At 35.7% G+C, this 13,263-nt stretch overlaps 1 protein-coding gene across 1 annotated transcript; it reads left to right on the top strand.

Moving 5' to 3' along the window:
• The first annotated feature begins 10,354 nt into the window (after positions 1-10,354).
• Positions 10,355-12,444, top strand: LOC125235814 (probable asparagine--tRNA ligase, mitochondrial). Its single transcript, XM_048142402.1, is given in 4 exon segments — positions 10,355-10,690; positions 10,760-11,555; positions 11,558-11,769; positions 12,110-12,444. Coding segments are annotated over 4 exon segments (1,389 nt in total). The 5' UTR covers positions 10,355-10,567; the 3' UTR covers positions 12,368-12,444.
• The last annotated feature ends 819 nt before the right edge of the window (positions 12,445-13,263 follow it).

Genomic DNA, 13,263 nt, shown 5'->3' with positions numbered 1-13,263 from the left:
TTGCCTTTTAATATTTTATTAACTATGTTTGTCCAATTGTGAACTTGTAGGCGAATCACTAGGTCAAGGAAATACTGGGTTACCGGTATCTGGTGGTCTCTGCAACCTAACCAAGACAAGTTAAATCGAGATTTTATGATTTGTGTTATTGTCTTTTTCACATTATTCAGATGGCACGACTTATTTAAATAATCATGAATTATTTGGGCACACTCCCTATACACTATCAAAAATTTTCCATTGGGATAACTTAAATTATGATTTTTTAATCTTTTGTATTCCCTGTGACGTATATATTCATGGATCCCTTGGTGTTCTTTGGTGGTATAAGATTTGGAGCAAGCATCACAATTTATCTTTTTTGTTAGTTTTCTGCATAAATACCCTGCAGTGTATGCAGATATTTGGACTTTCATTCTTTCCGTGTTCGCAGATTCTCTTGTAAGTGAAGACGACGACGGCGTAATTACATTTTTTGACGCATTTTCAGTTTCGCTTTGAGCTGGGCTTTTCGGTTTTTTAGTTGTTTTAAATAAGTAATCTAACTTAATAATAGTATCGCCGTCATCGTCTTCACAATTCATTGCTTTTGATTGTGGAGCTATAATGTTGCTTAAAACTAAAGACTTAAAGCTATATATAAAGGTGTTGGCGTCTGGATTAACATTTCTATAATTAAGAGCTCTTATACGACCAAAGAAGTTCTCCAGGGGATCCTGATTCAGGAATCTGGTATAAAAGTACTCTACTTTGTGTTCGGTAAATAGAAATTTGGATAGGCCCAGAAAACTATTCAACGTCGTGATCCACCCTTCTAAGCAAGGAACTCTCACTTGTCTTGGTTGAAGAAACCGTTTAGCCAGCTTACTATTCTCGTCTATGAACGTTATATTTTGTAATATGTGTAACGCTCTTTCCCAAAATTCTATATGATCTGAATTTGCTTTGACAGCGCATCGAAGTTTGCCTTTTCCTTGCCCTGGTGATCCATTCACAGAGTCAAACAGTTCGTCAAAAAAGGTTACAGCTTCAGCTGTAGTCTGCATGGTCTCCATCGGCATATTCATTCGTTCGTCTGAAAAATTAAACATGATTTTATTATTCTCTTTATTTATTTTGACTATTAATTCATTAATTATATAATAGTTATTTGTTATACAAAGGGGCAAAGTTGTATTTTAACGCCGAGTGTGGAATTGAAAAACGAGCAAGTGAAAGGATTCTATAGTTGAACCACGAGCGAAGCGAGTGGTTCGAGAATAGAATCCTGAACTTGCGAGTTTCTTAACACACGAGAAGTAAAATACATTTGCACCCGGGTGTAACAAAACTTTTCCCCTCGCTACAGTGAAGAAACTACAACGCAAAAAATGCGTTTATCACTGCTTCCAGTAGTTCCACAGGTGGTAAATCATCTTTATTACTAGATTCACCTACTTTTATCAATTTTAAAGCAGTTAATTTAACTTTATTCAAGGTAAATTACTTTACCCACTAGTGGATAAAATGCATTTTTACCCGCTGGTATTAAAGGACAAAACACGTGTTTCCGAGCTAGTGAGGGGAAAATATTCATATTCGTACTTAATATAATTATATATTATATTTGAGTGAGTTTTTCTAAACTTATGTTGCGAAATGTCATTTGATATTTGCTAGTCGCTTGTCGGCGAAGGAAAATATCGTGAGGAAACCGGACTAATTCCAATAAGGCCTAGTTACCCTTCGGGTTAGAAGGTTAGATGGCAGTCGCTTTCGTAAAACTAGTACCTACGCTGAATCTTGGGATTAGTCGTCAAAGCGGACCCTATTTCGTGAAACTTAGATATAATTTGGCAAACTTACGAATACTGGCTGTATAATTGAGCATGGCAGCAGTTCGGGCGCTTAATACTTGAGCGGCCATTTTCACCTTCATCTTTTTAATTCTCTTCGGTTCTACGTGTTCTGCCGTTAATGCTGGAAGCGCTCTGGTGTGGCCTGCTTGCATATCCGTATCGTACACATACAAAATGTCTTTCCATGAAGCCCTTTTCCCTTCAAAGACAATATCCTTATCCATGAAATTGTTCCTGATGGATTTTAACAAATGCGGCGGATCGTGAAACATAAACAAGTCATGTCCAGCCACATGCACTGTATCTGAAAAATAAGGAGAATAGTATTAATCATTGTACGAACTAAAATATTCCTAATTTATTTATTTATTTATTTCAACTTTATTGCACAAATTATCAATAAAAAGTACAAATGGCGGACTTAACGCCTTAAGGCATTCTCTACCAGTCAACCATTGGGCAAAACAGAGATAGTTAGTTTGGTGCACAAGATTATAAAGCCAGTATGAGATTTTAACGATTAAATACAAGTCGATACCTACTATTATAAAATAAACATACACAAATACAATAAGTAAACCTACATATATATTAGTATAATACATATATATGAATAAAATACACATATACATAAATAAATAAATAAATGTACCTAGTGCGAGAGTCAAGACATCAAGTAGACTTTAATCTCGAATGTTTGCAAATAAGTGCTTACGCACTTATTATCACAATCAAAGGAATATTTCGAAGCGTAATTGCGTCGTCCTGTCTTATATTATTAAACAATTATGAACTATCACATAAGAACAATATAATTGGGAAAACACTGCCCACGCCAAATGTCATTATTGACGTTTTTTCGTCATTATTGAAGTCAAATAAGAATTTCAGAGTATAGGTTATAAGTATCTACGTCACTAGCGACGGGAAGCGTGATTTTTACCGTCGGATAATTAACCCGTCGTCTGTTTCCGTCATTAAATTGCCATAAAATAATTAACTTTGACATAATTTTTTTAAAGTCCAACGCCATATGTTAAAATCCTTATCAAACACAGACGAAGAGTTAAGCCCAGTTTTAATTACAATGAAGTGAAGAGGGATCATCTGTTACATCCGGTTATCACATGAGTCAAAAGTAAAACAGCGCCATTTTAAAGTAAAACTTACCGTATGGTCTTTGATCCGGAGTTTGTAACCGTGCTGTTGTAGCTTTAAGGTTTTTGAAGCATGATCTAAACGTTGAACCCTGGTCACATACCAGGGCAACAGGTTTCAAGCCAGCCTCAGAAAGCCTTGGAATTATTTGTTTGAAGATTTTCTCCAACTCTGGCGCAGAAACAGTTCCAGCACAAAAATAGTAGGCAATGCTTTGTCTCCATGATGAGCAAATGCCTCTGACCATAAAAACCAAGGCATGGTCGGCAAATTTTTGTTTGCGCTCTTCAGCTATTTCTTCAAACCCGTTTATAACATCTTTACTCTCATTGTATATGAGATGTGGCGTCAAAGCCACTTCATCAAACACCAACGAGCACAATCTTTTCTTGGTGTCCCATTTTTTAGTGCTGTGTTTGATGTAATTGAAAACATTTTCATTTATTCCACATTCGAAGACAATTTTTTCTGCCATTCTTGCTAAAGTTCTCTTTGATGGTAAGGCAAAAATATTTTCCAACAGCTTGTATCCTTTGGGGCTTTGTTTCAGCAAAGTGAGCGCAAATAATTTATCTTCTTCTGAATACGTTCTTGCCATCTTGTTCTCCCTTGCAAGTCTTAATTGCAATAATAAAAAGTTCCTGGCTTTTTTGTTGAGGGATTCAAAATTCAACATAATATCTTGGCTAGCAAGTTCATGTGCATTTTTTAACCTTTGCGCTGCAGTTTGACCAACACTGTCTACGGCAATTTTCGTAGTCTGCCTTATGAAGCGCCGCGTTTTTGCACTTAATTGTTTCATGGTTGAAGTGCCTGAAATAACATTGAAAATATAAGAATAGTACTGCCTAGTTTTTTTTTTTAAATAAGAGGTCTGTATCGTTTGTTGAAAAACAAATAAATTCTAAAAGTATTCAACTGGGGAACAAATCAATTTATTTTATTGAATATTTTTAGATTTGTTCTTTTTTTTCAAGTAGTCTAAAAGTATAGTTTTGTATTCTGAGGATATATAATAGTGTTTTTTTTTAATATTATCACAGAATATAATAAAAGTACAAGTACAGAAGGCTCACTGTCAACTGACTCCTACGACATATTGAACAAAATAAAGTAGTAATAATACCTAACCTACATTGCGTGCTGATTTATTTCGCATGAAAAAAAAACTAGTATTTTTTTATTAAACCTTATCAAAATACAGGGTGCCCGCTAATTAATGGAAAACCTTTTTACCACCAAGAGGGCACTTCATACTGGTCCAGAAAATCGATGTAAAGGTTTAGTAAAAGTCGCCTGGTTTTCGAAATTTTCACACTTAAAAATTTTAGGTTTTTTGATTTCCAATTTCACTCTAATGATCGTAGAGGCCACAAATAAAAAGATTTGTATGTTCTGTTTTTTGAAAACTATTCCCAAATAGTGCTTCTAACTAACTGACATTAACATCTCATCACAATCACTGCATTTTTTTTTGTAATTAGGCCTTGATTAAAAAAAATAACTCTTAGACTAACATTTTCTGCAAGTTCAATCGCCTTTGGTGAAAAAAAAAAATGTATAGAAATTAAAGTGGCCAACTTCCAGGATAATAGCTTACTTAATACTGAATCAGAAATGGTACAATACATGAAAGCTGTTATTGCACGAAAATGATTTTGCCGTTAATAATCATTAAGAGAAAGTTTTAAGTATCAGGACATACCTTTAGGAACGGTGCGGGGTGCCGCACTGCGTTGACTTGTAACTTTGACGTTGTATTCATGGCTAATGTCTTGTAGTGGTTTCCTTGTGCAAGAAATTCCTGCAAACAAAAAATATGAGTGTAAGTAAAATTTTACACAGGACATAAATGTCATAATTATAAGTCTCAGTATGCTATAGTGTAGTGTGGTTTCTCTTGAACACGATTCCATAGTGGATACCCCCCTCTAACTACGAATGCTTACCATTATGTGATTTGGAGTTACTTATATTTTTCAGTAGGTACATAAGGTTTATGTTAACAATAATTATAGAAACTTTCTCCAGTTAGTTAAACGAAAAATTTAAAAGTCAATACAAACCTTGAATTTTACGTTTGGCAGGAACTAATCTGGGATGTTCAGGTGAGACAGCATCATCTGCAAAGTTTACATAATATTATAACTCTATAAAAATATTCTTATATGTTGAGATAATTTGTCCTTGAAATAACAACATTGCGGAATTTACACATCTTTTTGCATTTGGTACTTCATAGAGGCATACTGTACATTCTAACAAGACATGTAATGATGTACGCTAATTTCTGATTTCTAAATTAGTTTTCTTATCAATCTTCCACGTTAGTTGTATATAGATAAAATGACTGCTGGCCTTAAATGTCTTCTATTATTTAATTAACACCTAAACACCTTTAGACATCCAACAACTAACAAAAATATGTAGTTGCTAAAGATAAGAAACAAATTACAATTAATTAAGAATTTGGAATTATTTAATTAAAAACTTATATACCCACCTTCAGGTCATTTTTATGACCAATATTAGAGGTAATATGTATTATTTTTATTTATAGTATGTCTCCAAATTTAATTTTAAGGGAATACTACTGACCTATGATGCCATGATTCCCGGTAGATGTTGGCAGCGCTGATGTTGAAGGAACTGGGTTTTGAAGTTCTTCTGGAGAGACATCCGCTGCAAAATAAATTTATTGCTTATTGAAACACTAGAGTCACAGCAACATGTTTCACATGTTTATGAAACTGAAGTTTCCAGAAATAAAGTAATATTCTTTTTAAACAATAAACATCATTTTTGATACAAGCTTTTATTGCTGACTTTACTTTTTAGGGTTCCGTAGTCAACTAGGAACCCTTATAGTTTCGCCATGTCTGTCTGTCCGTCCGTCCGTCCGTCCGCGGATAATCTCAGAAACCGTTAGCACTAGAAAGCTGAAATTTGGTACCAATATGTATATCAATCACGCCAACAAAGTGCAAAAATAAAAAATGGAAAAATATGTTTTATTAGGGTACCCCCCCTACATGTAAAGTGGGGGCTGATATTTTTTTTCGTTCCAACCCCAACGTGTGATATATTTTTGGATAGGTATTTAAAAATGAATAAGGGTTTTCTAAGATCGTTTTTTGATAATATTATTATTTTCGGAACTACCTAACTTTTGAACCATATGTTTAAAAAATATGAAAAAAATCACAAAAGTAGAACTTTATAAGTACTTTCTAGGAAAATTGTTTTGAACTTGATAGGTTCAGTAATTTTTGAGAAAAATACGGAAAACTACGGAACCCTACACTGAGCGTGGTCCGACACGCTCTTGGCCGGTTTTTTAAGAAAAGTATTTGCCAAGACAAATCAAACAAGATCACACTTGGCCCAGGTCCTATGGCCATCTTCCAGGTCCATTGTCAGATTTCATAATATTATATTATTGTCACACAATATACATATGTGTATACATGTTTGTGTCGTAATCATAATATTGATACTAGCAGGAGCGGCTCGCTCCGCATTTCTTTCATACATTCCAGCGGCCGACAGTACGCGGCCAACAAAGTTTGACGACCTTCTCGCTATGTAATAGAACTCAATGTTGCACGCAGTCCGTTGACATTGAGTCTTCTGTACTTATACTTTTACATACTCTGAGATACTAAGTAGGTATTTTTTACCTTTAACTAGTAGAGAAATACTAACAAATAATAAAAATATGTAGTTACTAATGATGTTAAACAATTTTTTTATATACCCAGATACCCACCTTCAGGCCATAACTTATGACCAATATTAGGGGTAGTATGTATTATTTTTATTCATGGTTGGAATGTCTCCAAATTCAATTTTAAGGAAACACTACTGACCTATGATGTCATGTTTCCCGGTAGCTGCCGGCAGCGCAGACGTTGAAGGAACTGGCGGGTTTTGAAGTTCTTCTGGAAGGACATCCCCTGCAAAATAAAGGCTATAAGTAGTCGGCCTTTCATACATTTGCGACCTTTGATTGTAGTTTATGCTTGGCAGTTTCTGACTTAGGTATATCACTTATACGGTTTTAAGAAAATAATGATTTTCTCAGAAACAACCAAAACAATTTTTTTGAAATTATTAGTCCATATTCTATCAACTAAGACCCATCTTTACAGAAAATATTAATATCACTTGTTTAAAAAAAGGAGGAAATAAAAGTAATCGAAAAGTTAAAACTTTTTTTTATGTGTTACGAGCTAGTTACACCTACAGCTTTTGTTCATAAGTGGTTGTCTTGTAGACAAGTATAAAGTTTCAACTTTTTACATTTGGTACTTCATACCTAAAACCTACAATGTCTGTGCATTAGGGTTGCAAAAAAACGGTTTTTTTTCTGGCTTGAAAAAAAATATAAAAAAAAACCGTGAAATAAACCAGTTTTTTTTCTGGAGTGTGTTTTTTTCCCTAAAGTACGAAATCTCAAAATTTGCAAAACAGTTAATACTTTTATATGTTAGACTTAATGTTAACTATTAAACGAATTTAATCAAATAACTTTAAGTTCTGATTTTATAAAAGTAACATTTACGAAATCTGTAGTTGGTACCTATAGTTATCACTATTTACTGTTGGCAACACCACCGCCTCTCCACGCTGCACGCAGGCTCGGGGATTCCCCAATAAACGTTTGTATACTGAATGTTAATCGAATTAAAATGTACGTTATTGTTATTGAAACACGTTACAAGTCACGAATAACCGTTATTGTCGAATTATTTGTTCATCTCAAAAACAAACCATATTTAGAAAAAAAAACATGGTGTTCGGTTTTTTTCATAATTCTGAAAAAAACATTTGTCTTTTTTTCTATTTGCAACCCTACTGTGCATACATACTGTACATTCAACAAGACATGTAATTATGTACACAAACTTCTGATTTCTTCTTAGTTTTCTTATCATTCCTTCACTTTAGTTGTACCTCTATATAGATAAAGTTACTGCTGACTTTAAATTAAATATCAAATTAAATTAAATATCATAGGACATTCTTACACAGATTGACTGAGCCCCACGGTAAGCTCAAGAAGGCTTGTGTTGCAGGTACTCAGACAACGATATATATAATATATAAATACTTATATACATAGAAAACATCCATGACTCAGGAACAAATATCTGTGCTCATCACACAAATAAATGCCCTTACCGGGATTCGAACACGGGACCGCGGCGCAGCAGGCAGGGTCACTACCGACTGCGCCAGGCCGGTCGTCAAATGTCTTCTATTATTTAACACCTTTAGACATCTAACAACTAATAAAAATATGTAGTCGCTAAAGATAAAAAACAAATTACTTATATACACACCTTCAGGTCATTTTTATGACCAATATTAGAGGTGATATGTATTATTTTTATTCATGGTATGTCTCCAAATTGATGACCTGTGACCCTTGCTTTTCGGTGAAGAAAAACATCGTGAGGAAACCAGACTGATTCCAATAAGGTCTAGTTTACCCTTCGGGTTGGAAGGTCAGATGGCAGTCGCGTTCGTAAAAACTAGTGCCTACGCCAAATCCTGGGATTAGTTGTCAAAGCGGACCCCAGGCTCCCATGGGCCGTGGCAAATCTCGGGATAACGCAAGGAGGATGATGACTACTGACCTATGATGCCATGATTCTCAGTAGCTGTCGGCAGCGCTGATGTTGAAGGAACTGGGTTTTGAAGTTCTTCTGGAAGGACATCCGCTGCAAAATAAATGTATTGCTTATTGAAACACTAGAGTCACAGAAACACGTTTCACCTGTTTATGGAACTGAAAATTGCAGAAATAAGTAAAGGAATATTTTTTTTTAACAAAAATCATCATTTTTGATACAACCCTTTATTGCTGACTTTACTTTTTTAAAGACAAATCAAACAAGACCAAACTTAGCCTGGGTTCTATGACCATCTTCCAAGTCAATATTATATTATTGTCACATGATATACATTTGTGTGCAAAGTTTTAGCTAAATCAGTGGAAACTATGCTTCGTAATTGAGTTGCAAAATGTCACCCCAGCCAATATAAAAATATTCTGTAACAAACCTTTGTCCATAGACTTTGATCTGACATCTGTTTGACTTGGCGAAGGTAGTGCATAAAGATGTTCTTGCAGGTGAACAAGACCTGCAAAAAAGGTAGTATGTAATTATTGTAGAAAAACCGCATTCACTTAAAGAGAGGCACATCATGAAGCATTGTGCAAATGTCCAATGTAGAAGTTCCTCGGGGAAGGCGGGTTGCTCAGCCGAGCAAAATGTGCTCACCTCTTAGCCGAGGCATGTCTACATAGCATGTTTGCCGCCCTAGGAAATTGCCTCATGATGTGCCTTGCTCTGCGTGGACCCCATATTCAGATCAAACAGTTGGTGTGTATAGAATAATATATTGATTTTATTAAATCTTCCAATTGTTTTCTTACCTGACATGCCCATTAGCGTAACTGGCTCTTGTACTGTGGTGTCATCCCCTTCTTCTTGATTCAAACAGTAGTTATGTTCTTTAAGAACATTGTACTCTGAAATGCATAATAGGAATTTATTGCCAAGCTTATTAATAGTAACTTATTACATTCAGTAGTATAATTAAACACCACGCAAAAGATTATACGAGTTGCGTAAACTTTACAGGTGTTAATTAACTTGACAAATGTAAAAAAAATACCACGCTATAAGTATGTGCAAACTTTCTGTAAAAAGAAACTTACCTTCGCAAGAGAGAGGTACACCATGTAGAATTTCCTTTTCCGTAAAAAGGCAAGGGTAAGAATAGCGAATTCGGGTCCCTTGGCTAAATTGTGTTTTGTCAAAATGTTTTTCACAAACACGTTTAGTCATTAACTGTCCCTTTGAAAGTCCCAGTAAATACGAACTAACTGGTACTAGTAACGACATCCACAAATTGCGCAAATTATCATTCATGGGCATGCAAAATAGTCTTTGTGTTTCACTGGTAGAGTCACAACCGAGAACACAACACCTTACCGGTGCCATATTCGGTAGTCAGAGCTCGGCCGCTACAGGAAGACACTATATCGTTATGCAAATCAGAGGAGAAGGCTTCTAGAGGAACTCAACTCAACCAAGACGGGAGGAGAAACCAAGATAACCAGTGCTCGACTCGATGATCACAAACCGACAGCGGAAGAAAAGTTTTAAAATTTACTTTGACACTTTTGACAGCAGTAAGACCACAGATTCGCTAATAAGTGACACGACAACAGCGCCAATACCATAGTAATGGAACTAAGGTGTCAGACCCCTGCAAATGACAGATTCACAGATAGCACAAAATGAGCCACCTGCGTGACGTACACTGACATGAACCGCCCTATGGTTAATGCTGTCCATTGGACAAAAAACCGTTATACGATTTTTTACGGTTGAATCTAAAATCTAACGCATTTGTATGATCGTGTAATCTAACTTTAAAAAAATGTCTATGCCCAGACTGATAAACACTGACACTTGACATTGACAGCTGATCACACAACCTGCAAAGTTCAGGATTTTCTAATTTGTTAATCGTTATGAAAATTATAACAGAAAATGTCGTTTAAAAACCTGCTCATACTGAGAAACCTCTCCAAAGTTTCAAATAGTTCTAGACACTACACTGCGATTGCTTCCGTTTTAGAGAAAGCGAATGTTGGAGAACTTGCCGAAGTCAAGGTTAGAAACAATATATAAATTGTTGTAATTTATTTAATTATGTGTAATACTAAAGTTTTATATTTCTAGGGGTGGGTGAAGAACCTCCGAGTGCAAAAGGAGTTAATATTTGCTGATGTAACGGATGGCTCCAGCGCTAAAAGACTACAAATCGTAATACCGAAAAAGTTGAAAACAGAAGCGCTGACGTACGGCAGCTCGGTACACATCACTGGCAAGCTGTCCTGCAGCCCGCGGGGACAGCTTGAGCTCGCAGCCGACAGTGTTAAGGTCCTCGGGGAGTGCGTAGTGGCCGATGGCTACCCCTTCAACCCGCGCACCACCCATCCCCCTGAGTACATCCGCCAATTCATGCACCTACGAGCGCGCACCAACTACACATCCTCGATCTTACGAGTCCGCAACGCTGTCACCAGGCACATACATGACTTCTACACATCTAAAGACTACATGCATGTTCATACTCCCATGTTAACTTCAAATGATTGTGAAGGGGCAGGCGAAGTGTTCAAGGTTCAGCCAGATAATGAGGAAACGGTTAAAGCAATGATGCAGGAGGGGAGAGATAAAGACACTGTTTACTTTGGTACTAAGACATTTCTGACAGTATCAGGCCAGTTGCATTTAGAAGCGGTATGCAGAGGCATGGGGAATGTTTACACGCTAGGACCAACATTTCGAGCAGAGAACTCCAGATCCCGGCTGCATTTGTCAGAATTCTACATGTTGGAGGGAGAAATAGCATTCTGTGATAACATTAAAGATCTTCAGTCACATATAGAAGAGTTACTCAAGTATGTATTTAGAAAGACTAGAGACACTAATGAAGCAGACTTGTATTCTCTTGACAAAGAGAATAAAGCACCTTTTGGTTAGACAAAGAGTTTATAACAGTGAGTTATGATGAGGCAAGAATATTATTAGAGAAGAAAGGAATGAGTGTTACGGAGGAAGGTATAAATAAGGAGCAAGAGCTGGCATTGGTAGACTGCTGCAATGGTGTACCGGTGTTTGTGGTGAGATGGCCTAAGGATTTGAAATCGTTCTACATGAAGGAATGTGAAGATGACCCAAGCAAGGTATATTCTGAGTCTAAAACAAAATTTCTTTACTAAGTTATTTGAATAAATTGTCTTGCACTCATTTTAAACTATTCAAGCACTGAAATTTATCATTGTCTGGTTTATAATTATTGCACTAAGGATAACTGGAAGAGGGCCCTTAACACCTTCGCTGCGGCAATTAACGTAGCTCGTAAATAACCATACTTTGTACGAGGTCTAAAGACCTCTGCAGTTAATGTGTTAAGAGGCATAAAAGTGAATTTTCTACCAATTCTAGTCCCATGATTGTACCATGGTTATAATCATGTTTCTATTGCACTAATTGTTGATAAGCTATAATTCATTTTTATTGCAGGTTGATGCATTGGATCTCCTTACATCAATAACAGGGGAGCTAGTAGGTGGCAGCCTCAGAGAGGACAACTACGACAAACTAAAATCCAAACTTCCCTCCGACAGCCTAGAGTGGTACTTGGAACTGCGAAAGTTTGGCAACATCCCCACTGGGGGCTTCGGTCTGGGACTGGAGAGACTCCTGCAGAGTGTGTGTGGTGTGCCTAATATTAAGGATACTCTACCCTTCCCTAGGTGGCCTCATAATTGTACCTTGTAAACTTTGTTAGATGTGTAGGCAAATATTTAATTTTGTTGTTAATAAATGTAATCAATTTACTATTTTGTTACTTATTTAGCCCTTAAACTGATACTTTATTATATTAGATTTTATAATGGGAAATATAATGTCTTTGCATCAGTAATTGAAATAATAGTACATTACGATACAAGTGCGAAAAAAAGGAAGTTCGAAACGAGTGGCGATAAATTAAAACACTACCAAGGGGAGTGTTTTAAATAGACACGAGTTACAAATTTCCTTTTCGCACGTGTATCGTACGACGTTTTTCAGTACAGATGGCCCTCCGAAGTCCTGACATATAATGAACCACTTCTCGCACTAGTGCGTATAAAAAACACCATGTACTGAAATAAGGGATTTATATAACAGTAATTCAGAAATAAAACACTGATATATCATTGTGAACTTTATTTACAAATTAAAATCTAAAGGAAACAAATCATGTTATGTAATTCTTAATTTAACAGAAAATAGAAGAAACAAAGGCATGCGTGCAATAAAAGAAAACCATATTTTTTAATTTACCAATTTTTATTAAAAATAGTTTGAGCAAAAGCTAACTAGAACAGGTAACAATTTCATTAAACCTAACATCCTGTAGTTTCGGATGAAACATACTTCAAACAAATATACACAAGTAAAATTGGCTACATGAAAAGAGATTCTAAATCCTTTTCAAAATTAAAATGAGAGCTTACATACAGGTAAGAAAAGAATAACAGCATTTTATTGCAATAAGAAAGACAGTTGTATGATGTAATGTTAACAATATTTACAGAATAACCCACTACTTGAGAAGCACACATCCAGCTCTCAAACGGAACACAAAAACTTAATTATAATATCACATTTTGTTTAAATTATAATTATAC

Source organism: Leguminivora glycinivorella, chromosome 18 (assembly GCF_023078275.1).
Source record: "Leguminivora glycinivorella isolate SPB_JAAS2020 chromosome 18, LegGlyc_1.1, whole genome shotgun sequence".
NCBI classification, from domain to species: domain Eukaryota; kingdom Metazoa; phylum Arthropoda; class Insecta; order Lepidoptera; family Tortricidae; genus Leguminivora; species Leguminivora glycinivorella.
The sequence above is the reverse complement of the archived record's forward strand: the minus strand, read 5'-3'. Positions and strand labels throughout refer to the sequence as shown.